The following is a 26,477-nucleotide window of genomic DNA, read 5'->3' as shown; positions in this document are numbered from 1 at the left end:
TCTTTTTTATTAATTAAATATATATCTTGTTATTCCATACTTTATTAATTTATTAATCACACATTATCATTATTATTTAATAAATGTTTTGTATTCTCTATACAAAGATTACTTCTTTTTCTTCTTAATGTTTAAATTGTATTTTAATATTGTATACCTGAAATTTATCATTTTAGCCATCAGAGGTACACAATTCAGTGGCATTTAGAACACTCATCACCTATATCTCATCCTATGACCCGTAAAAGAACTCTGTAGACCATCAATAAAAGTGCATATATTTCAACTGAAAAAAAAAAGAATAAAGATATCTATGATTCAATATGAAAAAATAGCAGGGTATAATTTTCCATAAGAAAATGCAATGCTTAGGAGAGCATATAGCATTCTACTTTTTATGTAAAAATGAAACATACATGTGTCTACCCATTTGAACAAATAGAAACACAGGAATATCTCAGAAAGTAATGAGATTGTTAACCTGCAGGAAGTGGGGCAGAGGGATGGGTAGATGAGTGTAATTATTTTATAGTTTTGACTATGTTGTCTTTTGCCCCTAAATAAAATAAAGAGATGGTGAATAAAGCAAAATAGAATAAAACAACACAAATGAACTTATTTACATTTCATTAGACTAAAGGTAAAAATACCACAAGTAACGAGTAATTCTTGTACCTGGAATCATGTTCATATATACTCACAATTAGTTAAAAAAAATTAGAACAAAGTTTTAAGCTGTAGTTAGTGTGTCATTAACTATGGTTTGAGTTCAAGATTCTGAAACAACTCAGCATGTGTCCAAAGATTCAGCAAATAAGTAACCCTGAGGGAGAGGGAGGGAGTCCCCACTCCCGGGGAAGGTGCTGTGCACACGGGGAAGGAAGGGCTGCAAAGAACTCTGTGTTGTCAAACCAGAACTGGAGATATCAATTTGAATTCATGGGTTTTAAAATGTATAAGTAGGTAGAAATTTATATGTTCTATGTCAACAAATACATTGTTCCCATGCCCATTCTTTCTGTCCCACACCTGACACATCTCCTATGGGTCAACATTCCTTTAGTTTCTTATTTTGTAGTTTTTAAATCTTGTGTTTCTTTTATATGTATTTTCCCAGGGACTTCTTTGAGCTCATTTAGAATCCTTGCAAACAAAAAATGCACCTAAAGCTTCACCTAAATGAGTAACAATGGTAATGGATGATAGCTCAGAAAATAAGAATCCATGAGGCCACATTGGTTTGAATAAATAAATAAATATAAATAAGGAACAAGGGTAAATTTCTTTTTATAGGAGAATACAACTAATGAACACAGAACAATTAACAAAAGGAGAAAAATCACCATTTGGCCACTATATTTTCAATAATTTTGTCATATAAGAATTACCAATTTGGTGGAGGGAGGAAGAAGAGAGTAAAGAAAAGATGAATAGTGATCGAAGGAGACTTGACTGGGGGTGGTAAACATATAATGCAATATACAGGTGATGCGTTATAGAACTATAATTATATTCATCAAAGTTACCCCAGCTCTGGTGGGTAGGCTCAGTGGTAGACTGTTGACCTGGTGTGTGGATGTCCCAGCTTTGATTCCCAGTCAGGGCTCAAAGAAGTGACCATCTGCCTCTCTTCCCATCTACCACATCCCTATTCTCCTCCACAGCCATAGCTGAATTGGTTGGAGCATGTCGATCCTGGGTGCTGAATATGGCTCCAAGGAGCCTTTACACAAGCGCTAAAAATAGCTCAGTACTCAAGCATTGGTCTCAGATAAGGTTGCTGGGTGGATTCCTGTTGGGCACATGCAGAAGTCTCTCTATCTTCCATCTTCTCACTAAAAATAATCAATGTTACTTCAATAAATTGTGTAGAAAATAAAATAAAATAAAAATAATGCACATGTAGGAAAGTGTGTTACAAATCTCTATTCAAATGTTTACTAGAGTCCCAGATGGCGATGGAGTAGGCGGATGTTCCAACTGCCACCTCCCAGGACCAAATTGGATTACAACTTAATTTAAGAACAATCATCTTGAAAAACCAACTTTGGACAAAAGGAAGAGGAGTCCATAACCAAGGATCACAGAAGAAGCCACATCAAGACAGTTTAGGAAGTGTGGAGACATGGAAAGGGCTGTATGCTTTCAGGAGTAAGCAGCGGCTGAGGTTCTGGAGAACTCTTACTGTGGGGAGGGTCACCCTGGAGGTGTGGGTATTCAGTCCCAGGCATGGAACCCCAGCCTAGAGCCCCAGAGCCTAGAATAGGTGCTCACACAGCATTTGGGGTGAAAAGAGCCAGGTTTCTGTCTGCGAGAAAGAGACTGAGCTTTCTGAGATGCATGGTCCGTCTTAAAGGGCCCGCACAGAAAATCTTATTCACAGCTACTTACCTGGGGCTCTGGTTGAGGTAGAGCTGAGTGGACAGGAGTTGCATTAGGAAAGTGTAAAGTTGGCGGCCCAGGAATGACATGTGGGGGATGACCGCCAGAACCCCTGTGCCTGAGTCATTTTTCAATACTGCAGTAACCATATTTTTTGGGTGGAGTATCCCCTTTGTGCAGCATTAGCCTGGGGAAAAGCCTCCACCCTCTGGAGTTTCTCCTACCCCAGTCATGGCATCAGATCGTGCTGAGAGGCTGGAAAGTAGGGGGCATGTCAGTGGCTCAGTTTTCTAGTCTTGAGATCATAGCTTTCCCCCACAGGCTCTTGAATCTAGGACTGGTGCTTCCAACTCACAGGAGACTCAGTAGAAACTGTCTGGATTAGGAGTAGACCACACTTCTGGGTCTCAGAGGCCACATTACCAGACTCCTGGTGCCACACCCTACTGAGATCTGTGATAAAAGTCTGGACAGACTGACACCTGGTGCCGAGGGGTGGAGCCACACCCACCACCATTCAAATCCATGAATTGCTGCAGGTGCTAGTCTCTAGCAGAGGTTTTTTCAGTGGCTGAGTCCAACAAGCAACCAGCAGACAGAGGCTGGAGGAGGCAGGACCCAGGCAAAGTTGGCCTTTTAAGTGGAACTTGCCCCAGACCCAGTGTGAGTAAAAGCCAGCCTAGGAGTACAGGTTTGGTATTTCCATGTACACCTGGGCCCCACAGAGGCAGCCACAAACTCTGGATTGTTTGTAGCTCCATGAAGGTTGCTGAGGGCCTGTCACAGGCAGTGTCTCCCACTGGTCTGCACTGGGTTCCTACCAGGGAGGCCCAGGGCTGGTACATCCAGTGGCCAGCTATGGAGAGCACTGGTCCAGGACCTAACAACTCTTCCTACAGTGGGATCCTAAAGAAAGACTGCTCACATCAGGCCCACCTGAGGCCAATTCCATTGTCTGAAATCAGCACCAGCACAGAGGCTCATGTGCATTGGATAGGGTGGAGCTTCACAGTCAACCAGCCTTGGCGTTGAGTATTCAGTTCTGCTAGGCTGGACTACTCAGAAGGAAAGGACATAGGCTTGGAACATGGACATTTAACATGTAGGTCCCCGTGAGTCTATTGTTAGATTTGGTCAATGGGCTAGCCACCTTTGGGGCGGGACACAGTTAGCCCAATGGGAGGACTCTCTCAGTCATCCTCCCTGAGATCAGAGTCTTACTAGCTGAAAGAATTTCTGTAGAGGGGACTCTAAGCCACAACTGACTGAACCTGCTGCTCACCTTGTTGGGAGAAATAAAATTTGAGTATCCAGCAGTGGTTGAGGGATTAATTTCTAGAGTAGGGGGCACATTCCCCATACTGAGCTCCTGACAAAGAGACTCCTGATGTAGGGGGTTCCACTAACATTGTATTCACAACCTCAGTGGCCCTAAATCACCAAGTGTGCAACTTGTAGGGGGTTTGTTTGGGTGAGGCCAATCTGACCCTACATTACCATCTTACTACAGAAGATTCTGTGGAAAGACCAGACAGCTGCAAGAGGAGCAGAAGCAGCTGAAAAGTGGAGACAAATCTTACAGAGCTGAGGGCTACTACAGAGCTGCTGTCATCACTAAGCAGGAGGAAGCTGATTCTAATACAAAGGTTGACCACTACCACACTGTCCAAAACATTGACACAAACAGCAAAAAGTGCCGTAACTATAGACAGGTAACCCACAGCAGGTTACAACCAACAGGTGACACCAATCCAAGAAGATCTAGACTCTAGAGCCAACACAACAGTCAGTGGTGGCACACAGCACCAACCCTATAATCAGCTAGCTACACAAACAGCATGCCCTAAGTGGAGTCTAGCAGGTACTGGACACTGTGGAGAATAAATAATGCCCCAAAGCACAGACATTGCACAGTGTGTAATACACATGATCAAGTTTGACCCTTAGAGCCAGCCAGCCTGAAGGGATAACTGTACCCATGAAAGGACCGAATGCATTTAATATTCACATACAATAAGAGGGAAAATAGCACCCTCAATAAGCATTCCTAGAACAAGAAAAACAGGTGGCCTGGAGGTTGGTACCACTGAGCCCATTTCCTTCATAAAGACCACACAAAAATTCAAAGTCAGACAGCACTACCTAATGCACAGACAAAATGGGCAGACAGAGGAATGTGACCCAAATGAATGAACAAGAGAAATCCCCAGATAAAGGACTGAATGAAATGGAAGTAACCAAACTACCAGATGCAGAGTTTAAAATAATGATTTTTAGGATGCTCAAGGATCTTAGAGCAACAATGGATGGACATAATGAGCACCTAAATAAAGAGATAATAAGCATCAAAAAGGGCATTGAAATCTTAAAAAAGAACCAGTCAGAAATGACAAGCACAATATCAGAATGAAGAGTGCACCAGAAGGAATCAATAGCAGGCTAGATGAAGCAGAGGATTGCATCAGCAATTTAGAGGACAAGAAAAACAGAAGCACAGAAGCAGAGCAGCAAAAGGAAAAGAGGTTGAAAAAGACTGTGGAAACTCTAAGAGAGCTCTGTGACAACATGAAGAGAAACAACATTGCATCACAAGGGTTCCTGAAGGAGAAGAGAATGAACAAGGGATAAAAAACATGTTTGAAGAAATCATAGCTGAAAACTTCCCCAAATTGATGAAGGAAAAAGTCACACACAATCCAAAACCACAGAAAGTCCCATTAAAGAGGAACCCAAGGAGGCTGACACAAAAACACATCATAATTAAAGTGCTAAAGTTAAGAGACAAAGAAAGAATACTAAAAGCTGAAAGAAAAAAGCAGTTAATTACCTACAGAGGAGCCCTCATAAAGATGACATCTGAATTCTCAACAGAAACACTTGAGGCCAGAAGAGATAGGCAAGAAATATTCGAAGTGATGCAAAGAAAGAACCTACAACCAAGACTTCTTTATCCAGCAAGGCTATTGTTTAAAATTGAAGGAGAAATTAAAAGCTTCACAGACAAAACAACAACAAAACAAAACAAAACAAAAAAACTCAAGGAATTCATTACAACCAAACCAGTACTGCAAGAAATGTTAAGGGGCCTACTGTTAAAAGAGCAAAGGAAAAAAAATCTAGAAAAAGAGGATTGTAGATTTAAAGAATAAAATGGTAATAAATAAGTACATATTAATTATAATCTTAAATGTAAATGAATTAAATGCTCCAATCAAAAGACAGAGGGCAGCTACATGGATAAGAAAACAGGACCCATATATATGTTGTTTACAAGAGACACACCTCAGAACAAAAGATACACATAAACTGAAAGTGAAGGGATGAAAAAAATATTTCATGCAAATGAAAATGAAAAAAAGGGCTGGGGTAGCAATACTTATATCTGACAAAATAGCCCTTAATACAAAGGCTATAGTAAGAGATAAAGAAGGTCACTACATAATGATAAAGGGAGCAATTCATCAAGAGTACATAACCACTATAAATATTTATGCTTCTAACATAGGAGCACCTAAATATATAAGGCAGATTTTGATGGACATACAGGGTGAGATCAACAGCAATACTATAATAGTAGGGGATTTTAATACCTCACTAACATCAATGGATAGATTTGCCAGACAGAAAATTAACAAAGAAACAGCCTCTATATATGACACACTAGATCAACTGGATTTAAATGATATCTTCATGACCTTTCAACCTAAAGCAATAGAATATATATTCTTGTCAAGTGCTCATGGTACATTCTCTAGGATAGACCAAATATTAGGACCTAAACCAAGTCTCAATAAATTTAAAAAACTGATATCATATTAAGCATCTTCTCTGATCACAATGGCATGAAACTAGAAATCATTTGCAATAGAAAAACTGAAAAACATTTAAACATTTGGAGACTAAATAGAATATTTTTAAATTATGAATGGAATAGCAATAAAATCAAGGAAGAAATAAAAAATTTCCTTGAAACAAATGAAAATGAACATAAAACAACTCAAAATTTATGAGACAGAACAAAAGCAGTCCTTAGAGGGAAGTTCATAGCATTACAGACATACCTTATAAAGCAATAAAAAGCTCAAATAAACAACTTAACGTTGCATCTAGAAAAACTAGAAAAAGAACAACAAATAAAGCCCAGAGGAAGTAGAAGGAAGGAAATTATTGTATAAAGATCAGAGTGGAAATAAATGACATAGAGTCTAAAAAAAAATTAGTACAAAGGATTAATAAAACCAACAGCTGGTTCTTTGAAAAGGTAAACAAGATTGACAAAGCTTTAAGTAGACTCATCAAGAAAAAAAGAGAGAAGACTTAAATAAAATTAGAAATGAAAAAGAAGTAACAACTGACACCATAGAAATACAAAGGATTATAAGAAATACTATGAAGATCTATATGCCAAAATATTGGACAACCTAGATGAAATGGATGAATTCCTAGAAACATACAATTTGCCAATACTCAATCTGGAAGAATCAGAAAACCTAAATAGACCAATTACAACAAATAAAATTGAAAAGTTATCAAGACTCCCACCAAACAAAAGTTTGGGACCAGATGGCTTCACAGGTGAATTTTACCAAATGTTCAAAGAAGAACAAACACCTATCCTTCTCCAGCTATTTCAAAAAAAATACAAAAGGAGTGAAGATTTCCAAACTCCTTTTAAGAGGCAAGCATTATTCTCATTCCAAAACCAGATAAAGACACTACAAAGAAAGAAAATTATAGACTGATATCCCTGATGATCATTTTAGCAAACTGAATCCATCAATACATTAAAAAAGTATACATCATGATCAAGTGGGATTTTATTCTGGGGAGGCAAGGCTGGTATAATATTTGCAAACCAATCAATGTAATTCATCACATAAACAAAAGGAAGAATAAAAATCACATGATTATATCAATAAATGCAGAAAAAGCATTTGATAAAATCAGCACCCATCTATGATCAAAACTCTCAGCAAAGTGAGAATACAGAGAACATACCTCAACATAATAAAGGCCAACTATGACTAACCCACAGCCAACATCATGCTCAATGGAACAAAAATTAAAAGCAATCCCTTTGAGATCAGGAAAAAGCAGAGGTGCCCACTTTCACCATTGTTATTCAACAGATTTCTGGAAGTCCTAGCCACAGCAATCAGGCAAGACAAAGAAATAAAAGGCATCCATATTGGAAATGAGGAAGTAAAATTATCATTATTTCCTGATGACATGATACTGTACATAGAAAGCCCTAAAGTCTAAGTCAAAAAACTACTAGACCTGATAATTGAATTTGGCAAGGTAGCAGGATATAAAATTAGTATTCAGAAATCAGTGGCATTTTTACACACCAACAGAAAAATGTCCACCAATCCCTCTACTAGGTATATACCCCAAAATTCAAAAACACTGCTATGTAAAGACACATGCAGCCCCATGTTCATTGCAGCATTGTTCACATTGGCAAAAACATGAAAACAACCAAAAATCCCTTCAATAGATGACTGGATAAAGAAGATGTAGTACATATATACTATAGAATACTACTCCGCTATAAGAAGTAATGACATAGGATCATTTACGACAACATGGATGGACCTTGATAACCTTATACTGAGTGAAATAAGTAAATCAGAAAAAACTAAGAACTATATGATTCCATACATAGATGGGACATAAAAATGAGACTCAAGGACATGGACAAGAGTGTGGTGGTTACCATCAGAGGGAAGGGAGGAGAGGGGAGTTGGAGGGGGTGAGGGGAGGGGAGAGGCACAAAGAAAAGCAGATAGAAGGTGGCGTAAGACAATTTGACTTTGGGTGATGGGTTTGCAACATAATTAAATGTCAAAATAACCTGGAGATGTTTTCTCTGAACCTATGTAGCCTGACTGATCAATGTCACCCCATTAAAATTAATTAAAAAATGTCTGAAAAAAGAAATTAAGGGAACGATTCCCTTCACTATTACAACAACAACAACAAAAAAAAATAAAGTACCTAGGAGTAAATTTAACCAAGGATGTAAAAGACTTGTACTTGGATAATTATAAAACATTGATAAAAGCAATTAAGAAAGATACAAACAAGTGGAAGCATATACCATGTTTGTGGATAGAAAGAATAAACATCATTAAAATGTCTATATTACTCAAAGCAATTTATAAATTCTATGCAATTCTTATTAAAATACCAATGGCATACTTCAAAGATATAGAACAAATATTTCAGAAATTTATATGGAACCAAAATAGAACACGAGTAGCCTCAAAAATCTTGAAAATAAAGAATAACGTGAGAGGTATTATATTTCCTGATATCAAGTTATACTACAAGGCCATAGTAATCAAAGCAGCTTGGTATTGATGTAAGAATAGGCATACAGATCTATGGAACAGAACAGACAATCCAGAAATAAACCAACACCTTTATGGTCAATTAATATTTGACAAAGGAAGTAAGAGCATACAGTGGAGTCAAGACAGTCTCTTTAAAAAATGGTGTTGGGAAAATTGAACAGGTACATGCAAAAAAATAAAACTAGATGACCAACTTACACCATTCACAAAAATAAACTCAAAATGGATAAAAGACTTAAATGTAAGTCGTGAAATTATAATAATCTTGGAAGAATACCTAGGCAGTAAACTCTCTGATATATCTCATAGCAATATTTTTGCCGATTTATCTCCATGGGCAAGTAAAATAAAGGACAAAATAAACCAATGGGACTACATTAAACTAAAAAGCTTTTGCACAGCAAAAGACATCATGAACAAAATTTAAAAACAACCTACACAATGGAAGAACCTATTTGCCAATATGTCTGATAAGGGGTTAATAACCAAAATTTATAAAGAACTTCTAAAAGTCAACATCAGGAAGGTAAACAATGCAATTAAAAAATGGGCAAAAGAACTAAGTAGACACTTCTCAAAACAGGACATATAGATGGCCAATATGCATAAGAAAAAATGTTTAACATCATTAATCATCAGACAATGCAAATTAAAACCAAAATGAGGTACCACTTCACACCTGTCAGAATGGTGCTTATTAACAAATCAACACACAATAAATGCTGGCGAAGGTGTGAAGAAAAGGGCACCCTCTTGCACTGTTGGTGGGAATGCAGACTGATGCAGCCACTGTGGAAAACAGTATGGAGCTTCCTCAAAAAATTAAAAATGGAACTGCCTTTTGATTCAGCTATGCCACTTTTAGGAATATATCCTAAGAACATCAAATCACTGATTAAAAAGAAGAATGCGCCCCCATGTTTATTGCACGATTGTTCACAATAGCCAAGACCTGGAAACGACCAAGTGTCTGTCAGTGGACGAGTAGATTAAAACACTGTGGTACATATACACAATGGAATACTATGTGGCCATAAAAAAGAAGGAAATCTTACCTTTTGCGATGGCATGGATGGACCTGGAGATTATTAGGGTTAGTAAAATAAGCCAGGCAGAGAAGGAAAAATATCATATAATCTCACTGATATGTGGAATCTAAGGAACAAAATGAACTGAGAAACAGAATAGAGGCAGAGGCAGGGTCACAGGGAGCGGAGGGACAGCTGTCAGAGGGAAGGAGGATGAAGAGATGGGATCAGAGAAGGTGAAGGCATTAGTGAAATTATATATACATAACACAGAGATACAGATAAGATAACAGGACAGCAAATCCCAAAGGGAAGGGAGGGGCAATGGGGGACAAGGAGGTGGGGGTGAGGGAGTTATATTGAGTGGGACACTTGAATTCATGTTAACACAGTAAATTAAAAATATTAAAAAATAAAAATAATTTCATTAAAAAATAAATCCTTTATTCCCATAAAAAGAAGTTTACAAATAAGTCCTATGAATCACTCACTGTCAGTCCTGACTAGATCTCCTCAAGTAATTTGCAAGAGAATATTTCCCCAAAATGGAGTATTAATTCCATGGTAAGAATTTTGTTGGTGTTACCCCTCAAAACCATGTCTTGTTTAGTCTTACAGAACAAAAGCAGCAGCTGCAGGTCACCCGACATCTTGAATGTACTTGTGTTATCATCACAGCATGTATAGTGGGACCTTGGATTAGGAGCACATTCACTTTATGGTAATTAGCTCTGGTATTTAGTTTTTAAGTAAAATATGCCTGTTTTGTACCTTTAGGAAGATTATGAAAATCAACTGATTAAATATATGAAATATTAAACTAGAAAGGAATCCTTGGTGGAGGTTAAGTATAGTGGGTGAAATGTAACAAGGAACACATTATGTTTACACAGTATCAAAATATCTACCCACATAATACCAATTAATTACAAGGTTAAATAGTAACTTTAAAGAAATGATAACTTTACAGCAGAGAACCAGGCAGACAGCACGTTAGCCATCTGATGGAAGATCAAAACACTAGTCATGGGAAAATTAATACACACTGTGGTGTATCTACTGAAAATGTAAGCCTGAAAGGTGCACACAAAATACATATATATACACAGAACAGAAACATAGTAAACAGTTAACCATTGGAGAATCTGCATGAAGCCTGTTGAGGAATTCTTCATGTCATTTTTAAAGCATTTGTATATCTTTACAATCATTTCAAAATAAAAAGTTAAAAATCCTCTGTCTCAGCTGGAACAATGCCCAAGAAGAAAGGAGCCCAGAGCATCACTGGAATCAGGGACACTGTCCCCTAGGACTCCAGTCCCTCTGGCTCTGGGACACACAGCTCCCCAAAGGGCAGTCAGAAAGTAGCCCGAAGCTTTGGGACTGTGTTTCAGTCTCTCATTAGTAATTAAGTCTTGGACTCACTTCTATGAAGCTGGTGGAGGGGAATGAAGGTCTCTAGAAGGACCAGGGCAACAGATGCTTCTTCTCTGTGTCTGGACCTAAGGCCTCCTGAAGAAACCTGAGGAGTCGGGCAGCAGTCTGGAGCAGAAGGGTCTGACTCAGCAGTGACGGGCACAGGTCAGAGGGGCTGGGACTCTGCCCTTGGCGATGGGTCTGCCTGTGTGCTAGCGGGTCATGTGGAACTCTGTGTCCATGACTCTGTGTGTGTGTGTGTGTGTGTGTGTGCGCGCGTGCGTGCACGTGCTAGGTATCTGAATCACAGCCTGACACTTTCTGAATTAGACCCAATCTACGTCCTGTTTCAGTGCATACACACCCATTATCTGACTTCTTACGTGTAAGGACCCTGATTCATGTCTTATAAACACATGCATCACTGCTGTAAACACCTGCATGACAGCTGAGCATCGTGAGAGAGATTGTTGCCTCAGCTGCTGTAAAGAAATCTGACCTCATAGGAATCCAGGATTTGACAGGCTTCACAATTCTCTCCGCAGCAGCGTGTGCTGCTTGCTGCCTGTGCCAGCTGTGTTGGTGGGTCATCGTGTGTGAGAGCAGGAAAATGTATTGTTTGGTTTTCTCAGTGTGTGTGTACCAGGTGTATGTGACACATGCATGGTGTAGGTGGCAGTGTAATGATCGCACCTGTGACCGAATAGGCGGACCTGCCCCATGCTGACTGCCCTCCCCCAGCAGGGGGTGGGTCAGAGGGGGCAGGAGCAAGCCTCAGTAATAGGAGCAGGTGTATTGATGGTAGGGAGTGTGACTGAGTGTGCACGTGTGCTGTTTTGTGTGTTTCTCATGACATTTTTTAATTGAGTGCAATCTTGTGTGCTCTTGATGACATCTATATGTAGGTCATGAATTATATACCTGTGGAGATTTGAGTGTTTACAAAGTATGTTTTGAGTTAGAAGTGTTGATGTGCAATTTGAGTGTGTTTGAGGGTGAGTGGTACATCACTGTGTGTTGTGTATGTCTCACTTTGAGTGTGGCCTCTGACTTGTATGTATGTATATGAGTGTTTATGAGCTGAACCACATATTGGTGACCCTTCCCTTAGGATGGGATCTTAGTCACAGCTGATTGGATTCTTCAAATAAGCAGTGTGTGTGTGTGAGTGTGTGTGTGTGTGTGTGTGTGTGTTGGGTATATGATCTACTTCCTTGACCTCAAGTATTTTCTGAGGTGTCCTCCTTCTGGGGCTCTATTAGCTGAGATAGCCAAAGTCTAAGTAATTTTACTGTTTCTTGAAATGGTGCTCATATCATTTTCATGTGCCTGTGTGTGACTGAATCATTTACAATTTTTAAACCTTTTCCTTACTTTCATTAAACATCCCATGCCAAAAACACACACACTCACACACACATACACACACAAACAAAAAAGTGGTACTCTGGACATCAAGCTGTGTGATGTTTTAGGCAGACTTAGTATCTAATGGCAGTGAAACGTTGGGAAAGTAACGAAATCCTTTGTGTCTGTTTCCACAGGTATAAAAGGAAAGAATTAGACTTGTTTCATTAGTCTTACAGATATCTTCAGTAGGCCTTTATTGTATAAATAGAAGTCAATGTATTTGAGCATGTTCTCTCAGTTGAAAAAGTTATAAACATGTAGTGATTTAATTATCTAGGAAAAGGACTAAAAACATTTTGGACAACTTTGTGTCCTCACAGCTATAAAAGAATATATTGTACTTGGCTCCCCTGACCAACAAAAGGCACATTCCCATGTGTGATGATTAGGAGCGTGGGTTCTGGTCACACAGACACGTTAGACTGAATTCTGTGAAGCAGCAATAATTTTTAATTTACAGAATATGATAGTACATATATATCAAGTTACATACATTACACATCACATATTTCATAGATATAGATATATAGAGTACACGTCTGTGTGCCCTTCTGTCCCCTACGGCACAGTTGTGTACCTGCAACATTTGTGTCATTTATGTTTCTATTTCTTAAAATCTAAAATAGTTGAAAGAACACATATTTTTAGTGCAGCTGTTAAGAGGTCTTAACTCTGGGAATGTAGGCTGATGTGTGGATTTAATTAGAAAACGTAGGTAAAATCCTCAGCCAGGTACCCAAATGTTCACCAAAGTGTTCAGCATTATGATGAAAGGTATTTTGAATACTATTCTGGTTTCACAGCTACTGAGACATGAAGTGGCTTTAAATGGCCACCCTTTTCCAAAGTGTCCATGAGTTCACAGCTGTGGGTCATTAGAGGACTGTGACAATGCTCCAACAACAATGTCAACTCTGCACTAGAGCTTTTTATTCTTTTTTGGGGAGAGATGAGGACCGGAATGACAGAGAGAGAGAGAGAGAGAGAGAGAGAGAGAGAGAGAGAAATAGAGAGAAGGGGAGAGATGAGAAGCATCAACTCTTACTTGTTTCATTTAGTTGTGTATTGATTGCTTCTCCTAATTTGGCTTCAAGCTAGTGATCTTGGGCTAAAGTCAGCAATATTGGAATGACATGGACATCCACACTCAAACTAGCAAGCTGGACACCGTGCTTTAGCTGGTGACCTTGGGGTTTCGAACTAGGAACATCAGCGTTCCGGTGGATGCTTTATTCACTGCACCTCCACTGGTCAGGCTGGAGTCTCAAGTTTTTTAAGGTAGAAGCCTCTGACACCAGCTTTGGGGGATCAATTCTATTTCTGTCACAGTGAGTCAGTGTGGTGGGGCTCTGGCCTGGGGGAGGAATGATCCCTCCATGCCATCACGATCTAACCTCACAGAAGAGGGGATTTGCTTTTCTTATTCACTGCTGCATCTCCGTCCTTAGTGCCTCAAGACACAGACTCAACATCAGTAAATTATGGTTGAATGAAACCTTGAACACCCTTTGCTTCTGTGTAATGAAGCCTTGTTGGTTGTGTTAGGTGTGTGATGTTTTCCTGAATCCTCACTGGGATAGAGCAGCATATATTCATCCAAGCTGTGAGAAATTAATAGGAAGAAAGTTAAAAATTCCTGGTTTTTCTGGAGAATTACAGTGTGAAACGTGATGTCCCTAGGCATCTTTTCCAGGTTGCTGAGAACCCAAACCTCCTTCCTCCCAGCAGACAGGAAGCAGCACGGGGCCTGAGAACCAGAGCAGCGTGTCCGAGTTCCTCCTCCTGGGGCTCCCCATGCGGCCAGGGCAGCAGCGCGGGTTCTTCACCCTGTTCCTGGGCATGTACCTGACCACGGTGCTGGGCAACCTGCTCATCATCCTGCTCATCAGGCTGGACTCCCGCCTGCACACGCCCATGTACTTCTTCCTCAGCCACTTGGCCTTCTCTGACATTTCTCTGTCATCCGTCACTGTCCCGAAGATGCTCATGAACATGCAGACTCAGCAACAATCCATCCTCTATGTGGGATGCATTGCTCAGATGTATTTTTTCATGATTTTTGCTGGTGTGGACAATTTCCTTCTGGCAGTGATGGCATATGACAGGTATGTGGCCATCTGTTACCCTCTACACTACACCATCATCATGAGAGAGGGCCTGTGTGTGCTCCTGGTGGCTGGCTCTTGGATTTTATCTTGTGCTCATGCCCTTTTGCAAACCCTCCTCTTGGTCCGACTGTCCTGTGCTGACCACACCATCAGCCACTTCTTCTGTGAACTCACTGCGCTCCTGAAGCTGAGCTGCTCTGACATCTCCCTCAATGAGCTGGTCATCTTCACCGAGGGAGGAATGGTTTACTTCCTGCCTTTGTGTATTGTTTTGGGCTCATATGTCCGAATAGGAACCATCATTCTGAGGGTTCCCTCCACTGAGAGACTCTTTAAAGTCTTTTCTACCTGTGGCTCCCATCTCTTTGTGGTGTCCTTATACTACGGGACACTTGCAGGTGTTTACTTTTTCTCTTCATCATGGGATTCCAAGGACATCATTGCTTCGGTCATGTACACAGTAGTTACCCCCATGCTGAACCCCTTCATCTACAGCCTGAGGAACAGAGACATCAAACAGGCCTTGGAAACATGTGTCAATAGGGTTACCATCTTTAAGTGGCAATCACTAAATCCACTTACTGCAGTCAGGAGCAAATGAGATAAATCTCAGTTATTGTATGGCTGTCATCTCCCTATAACTTCAATAGAATATGCATTCTGTTGTCACTTGTAAGTGTTGTTATTTTGTCTACTACAAGTTTGCTACCTTGATGGTTAATAATTCTTTACTCTTGAATGATATTGTTTTCCCTGTTCATCAACTTTTACAAGATATAAGCAAAATCTTATGCAAAACATGATGCATAATTATAATTATGGATTTGTCATTTTCTCCTTTGAGAGATGATAGCTTTTTCTTATAGTTTTTTTGCTACATTAAGGGAACACACTGATTTAGTGTTGTAATTTCTGCTAGTGCAATTTATTTTGGAATTGATTCTTCTATTCTGGCTTTTGTTGAATCCAAGCTGCTTGTGAGCATGACTTCCCAACTCACACTCAGTGACATCATGTTGGTAGACTGCAATCAGCCACGAAAAGAGTAATTATACTATGAAATTGCAAATGTGCTACAAACCAGGCTTTTAAAAAAATGCGAGATATGTTCCAATATTCATTAGCAATATACCACTGAGTTCATAATTAAATATTTTTTGCAATGGGTCCTACCTTAGAACTTCATCTGCTTCTGATATTAGTATACATACTTTATATCTATACCTATCGTTATAGATATGTGCACGGATGATATAGCTATGAACAAAGATATAGAAACTAGTCTATTGTAGATAATAAAGAGGCGGCTTTTTTTTATTCGTGTTCATTTTATTAAGGTAAAATTCACATCACATAAAATTAACCACTGTAAAGTTTTAATTCAGGGATGTCTGGTACACGGAGAGGCTGTGCCAGCACCACCTCCCTCCGGTTTCAATCCCTCCCACCATCCCGGAGGAGCTCTCTGAACCCGGAAGGCATCGCTTCCGTTTCCCTTCGGCGGGGCCCGGGCAACCACGGTGTGCCGTCTGTCTGTGCACTTGACTCTGTGTATTTCACGTAAAAAACGTGCACTACAAGCCATTCGTGCCTGGCTTCTTGCACTTAGCATTATGTTCCCAAGTGTCACTGATGGTGTAAGCTTGCATCGGTACTTCATTTCTTTAGGGCTGAATAATATTTCATTTCATGATATATACTTTTCTAGAAGTTGAATTTATTGCGACGACCTTGGTTTTAAAAACCATACTGGTTTCAAATGTGCAGCTCAACAAAACTCCCTCTGCTCACCACACCGTGCTGGCTTCACCCCGCGCCACGTCTCTTCCGGCTCCATTCCTTCCCGCTTGGACCAGCTCTGCCTTCCCCTCCCGCTTTCCCCTGCCTGTCACCGCGCCGCTGGTTTTCGTCTGTCCCTTCATCTTCTCTCTTCCCGTCCCACCACCTCATCCCTCTGACACCTGTCAGCTGGTCCATGAGACCTTGCCTCTGTTTTATTTTGTTCATTAGATTCCACCTAAAAGTGAGTTCACATGGTATTTGTCTTTTTCTGATGGCTGTTTCGCCTGACATCGTAATCTCCATGTCCACTATGCTGCTTCAAATGGCAAGGTTTCTATTTATTTTCTTTTTATGTCCTCATAATATTCCAGTCTTTAAATGTACCCCTTTCTCCTTTATCGTTCATCTACTGATGGCCACTTGGGCTGTTTCTAGGTCTTGGCTATTGTCGAAATGCTGTAATGAACATAGGAGCACATGTATACTTTTTAAGTAGCGTTCCAAGTTCCTAACAATATGTTCCTTGAGGTGGGATCGTTAGGTACAAAGGCAGTTCCATTTTTAATTTTTAGAGGAATCTCCTTACAGTTCCACAATGGATGCACCTGTCTACAGTCTCACTGATAATGCACAGCATTCCCTCTTCTCCACACCTGCTCCAGGGCTTGTTTTTTGTTGATTTACCTGTGTTAGCTATTCTGATGGGTGCGAGGCAATATCTCATTGTGGTTTTACTTAGTATCTCTTTGATGATGAGTAATGTTGAGAATTTTTTCATACGTTTATTGGCCATTTGTATGTCTTCTTTGAAAAAGTGTCTATTTAGTTCCTTTGCACATTTTGTAAATCGGATTATTTACCTTCCTGGTATTGATTTTTATAAGTTCTTTATAAATTTTATATATCAATATGCAGCTCTCTTGTGTTTAGTGTTCACATAGTATTTTTCCATTTAATCACTTTAAAGTTTTCTATGTTTTCATAAATCTGTGAGGCATACAATGTTAGTGGAAAGTTGGGTTTTGTTCTTTTTATGTTCAGCAACAATTATTGTATTTCTGGAGAATTTTATTTGTTGATATCTAATGTAATGGTAATAATATTTGAATATGTATTTTTCATATTACAGTGTTTTTTATTTGATACATATATTTCATATTGGTTCCCTTATCTTTTTTATTAATTAAATATATATTTTGTTATTCCACACTTCTCTTTTAACTTATTAATCAATCATTATCATTAATATATAATTAATGTTTTTTATTCTCTATGCAGAGATTACTTCTTTTTAATTTTTAAATTGTAGATTAATATAGTATAGCTGAAATTTATCATTTTAGCCATCAGAGGCACACAATTCAGTGGCATTTAGGACACTCATCACCTATATCTCATCCTCGGACTGGTAAGAGAACTCTGCAGACCATCAATGAAATTGCGTATATTGCAAGTGTAAAAATAATAAGAATAAAGATATCTATGAATCAATATAAAAAAATGGCAGGTTATAATATTCTATAGGAAGAATGCAATGCTTAGGAGAGCATATAGCCTGCTAGCTTTTTATGTAAAAATGAAACATACATGTGTCTGCCCACTTGAATAAATGGAAACACAGGAAGAATAACTCAGAAACTAATGAGATTGTTAACCTGTAGGAGGTGGGGGCAGAGGGAGGTGGAAATGAGTGTAATTACTTTATAGTTTTGACTATTTTGTCTTTTGCCTCTAAATAAAAGAAATAATAGAGGTGATGAATAAAGCAAAATAGAATAAAACAACACAAATGAACCTATCAGCAGTCCTTCGTCCATTGCAGGGGTTAGGTTCCAGATCACAAAGAAGCGACCATATATTTATTTTATTATTTATATATATATAATTAAGGCTTCATAAGCTCCACCCACACTCCTATAAACCTTTACTAGATTCTTGTTATTCTTTCTCACACTCTTATAAACATTTCCTATGCTCTTAAATACTTTCTACACTCTTAAACCTACTTAAAATCCCGTGATATAGTGAAAAATATGCAATATTAAATTAAATATACACCACTGAAAAATCCCCGATACAGTGACATCATGAAAAGTGAAGTACGATATGGTAAGGGATGATTGTATTTCAAATTACTATCATAATTCGACTAAAGATGAAAATAAAATATGTAACGTAAGTAATTCTTGTATCCAGAATCATGTCTATACATTCTAACAATAAAAAAAATTGTGAAGAAAGTTTTATGCTGTACTTAGTGTGTCATTACAGTGCTATGAGTTCAAGTTTCTGAAACAAGTCAGCATGTGTCCAAAGATTCAGCAGATAAGTTACCCTGAGGGAGAGGGAGGGAGTCCCCACTCCCGGGGAAGGTGCTGTGCACACGGAGAGGGAGGGGCTGGAAAGAGCTCTCTGTTGTCAAACTAGAATAAGAGATATCAGTTCAAATTCATAGGGTTTACAATGTATAAATAGATAGAAATTCAAGTTACATGTCAACATGTACACATTCCCATCCCCCATTCTCTCTGTCCCACTCAGACCCACCTCTTATGGGTAAAGATTCAGTTCCTTATTTTCTTCTTTTTACTTCTTGTGTTTGTTTCAATATATTTCCCTATTGGCTTCTCTGAGAGCATTTAGAGTCCTTGTACACAAGGACTAAATGAACACACCTAAGCTTCACATAAATAAGTAACACTGGTAATGGTTTATAGCTCAGAAATAGGAATCCACGAGGCCACAGTAGTAGAAATAAATAAATAAATGAATAATGAATAATGAGTGAGGAATAGGGGTAAGTTCCTTCTTATAGGGGACTACAACTAGTGAACACAGAAGAACTAACAAAAGCAGAAAAATCACCATTTGGCCCTCACATTTTCAATAATTTTTTCATATAAGATCCCCAATTTCATGAGGGGAGGGAGAAGGGAGTAAAGGGGAGATAATCAGTGATCGAAGAAGACTTGACTTGGGGTAGTAAACACACAATGCAAGATGCAGGTGATCGCCGTGCTTGGTTGGCTCAGTGATAGAGTGTCAGTCTAGTGAGTGGATGTCTTGGGTCCGATTACCAGTCAGGGCACACAGGAGAAATGCCCATCTGCTTCTCCTCGCTTCTCTCTCTCTCTCTCTCTCTCTCTCTCTCTCTCTCTTCTCTGCCTCTCCTATAGCCTGGGCTTGATTAGAATAATTTGGCCCCAGGGCTCTGAGGATGGCTCCATGGCCTCCGCCTCAGGCACTAAAGAGTGGCTCTGGTTGAAACAGAGCAAGGGAGCCTGATGGACAGAGCATCGATCCTTAGTGGATTTTCTGGGTGGATTCTGGTCAGGGCGCATGCAGGAGTCTCTCTCTACCTTCCCTCCTCTCACTAAAATAAAAAAATAAAATAAACATTATACAGGTGATGTAGTATAGAACTGCACACCTGAAACATATGTAATTTTATCAATCAGTGTTACCTCAGCTCTGGCAGGTTGGCTCAGTGGTAGAGTGTTGACCCAGCTTGTTAGTGTACTGGGTTGGATTCTCAGTCAGGACACAGAGGAGAAGTGACCATCTGCCTCTCTTTCTCTCCCCCCACCTCTATTCTCCTCCCACACCCATGGCTGGATTGGTTGGAGCACATAGGCCGTGGGCATGGGATATTACTATGAGGAACCTCTGTCTCAAGCACTAAAAATAGCTCAGTACTTGAGCATCAGCTCTAGATGGGGTTGCCTTGTAGATCCTGGTCAGGTGCATGTGGAAGTCTGTCTCTCTAGCTCCCATTTTCTCTCTTAAAAACATTAATATCACCCCTATAAATTGTACAGAAAATAAAATGAAATTAAAATAAAATAAAGCAAAATAGGCAAGTATGTTACAACATCCCTATTATAGAGTTTACAAATAAGTCCTATGAACCACTGTCTGTCCCATCTAGAACTCCTCAAGTAATTTGCATCAGAACGTTTCCCCAGAATGGAGTATTAATTCCATGGTAATAAATTTGTTGGTGTTACCCCTCAAAACCAAGTCCTGTTTAGACTTAGTGAACAAAATCAGTAGCTGCAGGTCATCTGCCACCTTGAATGTACTGATATAATCACAGCACATACATGGGGGCCGTGGAGTCAGAGCTGTGTTCTCTTGACAAAGGTTTTGAACTCTCTTTGGATAAAACACTTTCATATCGAGCACATTCATTTTATGGTAATTAGCTCTGGGATTTACTTTTTTGTAATATTATTAACAGGTAAAAATATTCCTGTTTTGTACTTGGTTACCTTTAGAAGATTATGGAAATCAACTGATTAAATATATATATATGCAATATTAAACTAAAATAAATCAGCCATGGATGTTAAGTATAGGGGGCAAAATGTAACAAGGAACACGTTATGTTTACACAGTTTCAAAATATCTACCCACATGATACCAATTAACTAATTACAAGGTTAAAATAGTAACTTTAAAGAAATGGTAACTTTATAGCAGAGAACCAGGCAGACAGCATCTTAGCCATCTGGTAGAGGATCAAAACACTAGTAATGGGAAAATTAAAACCCACTGTGGTGTATCTACTGAAAATGTAAGCCTGAAGGGTGCACACAAAATACATATACACAGAAGGGAAACATAGTAAACAGTTAACCACTGGGGAATCTGAAGCCTGTCAAGGAACTCTTCATGTCATTTTTATAGCATTTCTATATCATTAAAATCATTTAAAAAAAAAATTGAAAAATCCTCTGTCCCAGCTGGAACAATGCCCAAGAAGAAAGGAGCCCAAGGCATCACTGGAATGAGGGACACTGTCCCCCAGGACTCCAGTCCCTCTGGCTCTGGGACACACAGTTCCTCAAAGGGCAGTCAGAACATAGCCCGAAGCTTGGGGACTGGGTTTCAGTCTCTCATTAGTAATAAGTCTTGTCTTTGACTTATTTCCCTGGAGCTGGTTGAGCAGAATGAAGGTCTAGAAGGGCCAGGGCAACAGATGCTTCTTCTCTGTGTCTGGACCTAAGGCCTCCTGAAGAAACCTGAGGAGTCGGGCAGCAGTCTGGAGCAGAAGGGTCTGACTCAGCAGTGACGGGCACAGGTCAGAGGGGCTGGGACTCTGCCCTTGGGATGGGTCTGCCTGTGTGCTAGCGGGTCATGTGGGACTGTGTCCATGACTGTGTGTGTTTGCATGGAGTGTATATGCTTGCATACATGGTGTTTGATAGTTGTGTGTCTGTGTGGGTGTTATGTGTCTGACTCATAGCCAACCCTTTCTTGAATTAGACTTCATTTTGACCTTGTTTTAGTGGGCATAGACCAAGTGACCAGCCTCCTGCTGTGTGACTAGGGACTCTTGGTTCATGACTGTGACCATAAACACCTGCAGCACAGTTGGGCATTGGGAGTGAGATTGATGTCTTGGCTGCTGGACAAAAGAAACCGACCTCACAGTGGACCAATGTCATAGAGGGCTCATATCACTCTCTGCAGTGTGTGTTTGTGGGTCATCATGTGTGACAACAGGAAGGTGTACTGTTTGGTTTTCTCAGTGTGTGTGTTACCATGTCTATGTGACACGTGCATGGTGTCAGTGGCTGTTTAATGACCAGACCTGTGACCGAATAGGCAGACCTGCCCCATGCTGACTGCCCTCCCCCAGCAGGGGTGGGTTAGAGGGGGCGGGAGCATGTCTCTCAGTAATAGGAGTGGGTCTGCTGATATTGTAGTGAGTGTGTGGCTGAGTGTGCATCTGCATTGTTGGTGGGTGTTTCTTGTGAGATTTTTAAATTGTGTTGGATCTTATATGCTCTTGATGACATGTGTGTACAGTGCCTGAATTATGTATATGTAGTGAGTTGTGTGTTTAGTAGGCGTGTCATGAATAAGGTGTGTTGATGTGCATTGTGAGTGTGTTTGTGGGTGAGTGGTTCCTCATTATTTGTTGTGTATGTCTTACATTCAGTGTTACTTATGAGTTGTACGTATGTGTATGAGTGTTTATGAGCTGATCAACATATTGGCTGTCTTTTCCTTAGTAAGTGAACATGGTGACAGGAGACTGCAATTCTCAAATCAGCATTCTGTGTGTGTGTGTTGAGGGTGTATGATCTGTGTCCACGATCTCAAGTATTTCCTGAGGTGTTCTCCTTCTGGGGCACCCAATAGCTGAGGTAACCCAACATTATGTATTTCCCTCTGTTTTTGAAACAGGTCTATCATTTTCTAGAACCGAGTGTGACTGAATTGCTCAGAATTTTGTAGCCCTTTGATTCTCTTTATTAAACATGCAAGGTCAAACTTACATATACTCCAGGCATCATGCTGTGTGAAATTTGTGCAGAATCACCATCAAATTGTGGTGAGACCTGGGAAAGTTACTTCAATCCTTGCCTCAGTTTCCACATCTATAAAATGGAAAGGAGGACACTTTTCTGAAGTACATATATGTCAAGTGATGTTCATAACATTTCACATATAATATTGATGTAGACACACATATGTGTGTGCCATTTTGTCCTTTACTGTACTGTTGTGTGCCTACAGCATTTGTATCATATATGTTTCTATTTCTTAAAAGCGAAAATAAATGAAAGAATGCAAATGCTTAGTGCAGTTGTGAAGTGGTTTTAAATTCTGGGAATACAGACTGATGTGTGAATTTGATTAGGAAACACAGGTTAAGTTCTCAGGTGAGTACCTAAATATTCACCAAAACATTCAGCATCATTATGAAGAAAGTTTGTGGACTACTCTGGTGGAAATTATCCCTCCATGCCTCACGATCTAAACACACAGTACTGGGGACTGTGATTTCTTGTTCAATACTCTATCTCAGTCCTTATTAGAGGCCCCAGCACAGAATAATGTTTAATAAATAATAGTTGAATTCAACAGTGAACACTCTCTTGCTAGAATGTAATGAGGTTTTGTTGGCTGATTAGGGACGTGATGTTTTCCTGGATCCTCACTGGGATAGAGGAGCAGATATTGTTCCACAGGTGTGAGAAATTAATAGAAGGGCAGCTAAAAATTCCTGATTTATCTGTTGAATTAGAGTCTGAGATGTAATGGTCCTGGGCATCCTTCCAGGTTCCTGAAAGTCACACACCACCTTCCTCCCAGCAGATGGGGAGCAGCATGGGGCCCGAGAACCAGAGCAGCGTGTCCGAGTTCCTCCTCCTGGGGCTCCCCATGCAGCCAGGGCAGCAGCGCGGGTTCTTCACCCTGTTCCTGGGCATGTACCTGACCACGGTGCTGGGCAACCTGCTCATCATCCTGCTCATCAGGCTGGACTCCCGCCTGCACACGCCCATGTACTTCTTCCTCAGCCACTTGGCCTTCTCTGACATTTCTCTGTCATCTGTCACTGTCCCCAAGATGCTCACGAACATGCAGACTCGGCAACAATCGATCTCCTATGTGGGATGCACTGCTCAGATGTGTTTTTTCATACTTTTTGGTGGTCTTGACAATTTCCTTCTGGCAGTGATGGCATATGACAGGTACGTGGCCATCTGTCACCCTCTACACTACACCACCATCATGAGGGAGGGGCTGTGTGTGCTCCTGGTGGCTGGCTCCTGGATTTTGTCCTGTGGCAGTGCCCTGTTACACACCCTTCTCTTGGTCCGACTGTCCTTCTGTGCTGACAGCACCATCATCCACTTCTTCTGTGATCTCACTGCGCTCCTGAAGCTGAGTTGCTCTGACATCTCTCTCAATGAACTGGTCATCTTCACCGAGGGAGGAATATTTTTATTTTTACCTTTGGGTGTTGTTTTGGGCTCATATGTTCGTATAGGGATGATTATCCTGAGGGTCCCCTCAACCAAGAGACTCTTTAAAGCCTTTTCCACCTGTGGCTCCCATCTCTTTGTAGTGTCCTTATACTATGGGACACTTGTAGGTGTTTACTTTTTCTCCTCATCATGGGATTCCAAGGACATCGTTGCTTCGGTCATGTACACTGTAGTTACCCCCATGCTGAACCCCTTCATCTACAGCCTGAGGAACAGAGACATCAAACAGGCCTTGGAAATGTGTGTCAGCACAGTTAGTGTGCAGTCAGGAGCACAATGAGCTCTATCCTCGAAAATATTGTATGGTTGACATCTCCATATAAGTTTAATAAAATATGCATTCTGTTATGTATATGTGTTGTCAATATGTCAACCTGGTCAAGTTTACCAACTAGTTTGTTAATAATTATTTATTCCTAATTAATACTTTTCTTTGTACATCTTGCCTTCTTAGATGCATGGAAAGTCTTATGCAAAACATTGTACATTTATAAATGTGAATTTGTCTTTTTCCTTTTGAGATATTTCAGTTTTTGTTTATGTCATGAGGACACACTGATTTAGCCTCATGATCTGCTCCTGATAAACCCTTCTTTCCTTTTTAAACTAATTCCTTATGTTGGCTTACACTGGCATTAAGCTGATTTGGGTCAATGTTCCCAACTCACACTGAATGGCATCATGTTGGTAGACTGCAATCAGCCAGGGTAAGAATAATTACAATATAAAATGTGCAGGTGCTTCAAAGTGAGGCTTTTTAAAATAGAGAGATGAAGACTTTTATAAATGTATTTAACAACTGTCCACTTTGTTTAAAATTAGGAGATATTCCCAGCAATGGTGTATTTTACACACTTGTTTTATATTTATTCTCTTGCTTTCATCCTTTTTGTTTATTAAAAACATATTTTGTTAGTCCCCTCTTTCATATTTAATCATTAATTATTATTATAATTTTATAACTCTTTTCTGTGCTGTGTGTTGAAATAACATTTTACTTTTTTCTTAATTATTTCAATTGCATTTTAATATTCAAAACATGAAATTTACCATTCTCGCTTTTTGAAGTCTACTATTCGTGGACATTAAGGACACTCATCACCACTATCTCCTTTCCAAACCCTAAAGAACACACCATAGAACATGAATACATTTAAGTATATCGCAAATATGAAAAATTAAGAACAATGATGTCCATGAGTCAACATGAAGAATTATCAGGATACTTTTTAAATGGGAAAAGAGCAATGTGTAAAGAAGCACTTATAACATGCTACCTTTTATGTAAAATGAAAGAAAAATACAATGTACATATGTCTGACTATTTTAGCAAAGAGAGCCAAAAGAATAATAAATACAAACTAATGACATTTTTTATCTACAGAAGGTGGGGCAGAAGAATCATAAGATGAATATGAGTATTTGTAGTTTTGACTATGTTGTCTTTTGTCACTAAAATATGAATTGAAGAGGTAGTGAGTCTGGCCTGTGGTGGCACAGCAGATAAAGCATCAACCTGGAGCACTGAGGTCACAGGTTCGAAACCCTGGGCATTGCTGTTCAAGGCACCTATGTAGTTGGTGTTTCCTGCTGCACCACCTTCTCTCTCTCTCTCTCCTCTCAAAAATGAATAAAGTCTTCAAAAAAGTAAAGGAAAAAAAGACTATATTGCAAATTACTATAATAATGATACTAAAGGGGAAAATAAAATAACTAACCTAAGTAATTATTGATCCCAGAATCACACCTATATATAATTAGCATAAAAAACTGAAAACAATGTTTGAGCTTTAATGTGTTAACCGTGTTATGATTTCAAGATTATTATTATTTTTAATTGAATGGTGGGGGGGATTGGAGAGGCAGAGACACAGGTTCCCACATGCATCCTGACTGGGATCCACCCAGCAAGCCCCCTACCAAGTAATGTTCTGCCCATCTGGGGCAGCTGCTCCGGCAACGGAGCTATTTCAGCACCTGAGGTGAATATATGGAGCCATTCTCAGCTCCTGGGGCCAACTTGCTCAAACCATTGGAGCCATGACTGTAGGAGAGGGAGAAGGAGAAAGAGAGAAGGGGAAAAGGAAGGATGGTGAAGCAGATGGTTGCTTCTCCTGTGTGTCCTGATTAGTAATCAAAACCAGTACTTTCATACAGTGTGCAGACACTCCACTGCTGCCAACTGACCAAGCCTGATTTCAAGGTTCT

At 39.7% G+C, this 26,477-nt stretch overlaps 1 protein-coding gene across 1 annotated transcript; it reads left to right on the top strand.

The window, feature by feature from the left end:
- The first annotated feature begins 2,613 nt into the window (after positions 1 to 2,613).
- LOC136322165 (olfactory receptor 1J4-like) lies at positions 2,614 to 24,549 on the top strand. Its single transcript, XM_066254321.1, has 4 exons — positions 2,614 to 2,651; positions 3,893 to 4,094; positions 14,321 to 14,832; positions 23,607 to 24,549. The coding sequence occupies exons 1-4, from the start codon at positions 2,614 to 2,616 to the stop codon at positions 24,547 to 24,549; spliced, it is 1,695 nt and encodes a 564-aa protein (XP_066110418.1).
- Positions 24,550 to 26,477: the final 1,928 nt, after the last annotated feature.

The sequence above is a fragment of the Saccopteryx bilineata genome, chromosome 2, assembly GCF_036850765.1.
Source record: "Saccopteryx bilineata isolate mSacBil1 chromosome 2, mSacBil1_pri_phased_curated, whole genome shotgun sequence".
Lineage (NCBI taxonomy): Eukaryota > Metazoa > Chordata > Mammalia > Chiroptera > Emballonuridae > Saccopteryx > Saccopteryx bilineata.
This window is presented reverse-complemented; position numbering and strand designations above follow the sequence as displayed.

Excerpts from the sequence above, each read along its gene's own strand:
- LOC136322165 (XM_066254321.1), top strand. The coding sequence starts at position 2,614 with ATGGCATCAGATCGTGCTGAGAGGCTGGAAAGTAGGGG. Across the intron at positions 2,652-3,892 it reads GAGAGGCTGGAAAGTAGGGG|AAGATTCTGTGGAAAGACCA; the intron begins GCATGTCAGTGG and ends ATCTTACTACAG. Across the intron at positions 4,095-14,320 it reads AGTGCCGTAACTATAGACAG|CAGACAGGAAGCAGCACGGG; the intron begins GTAACCCACAGC and ends CCTTCCTCCCAG.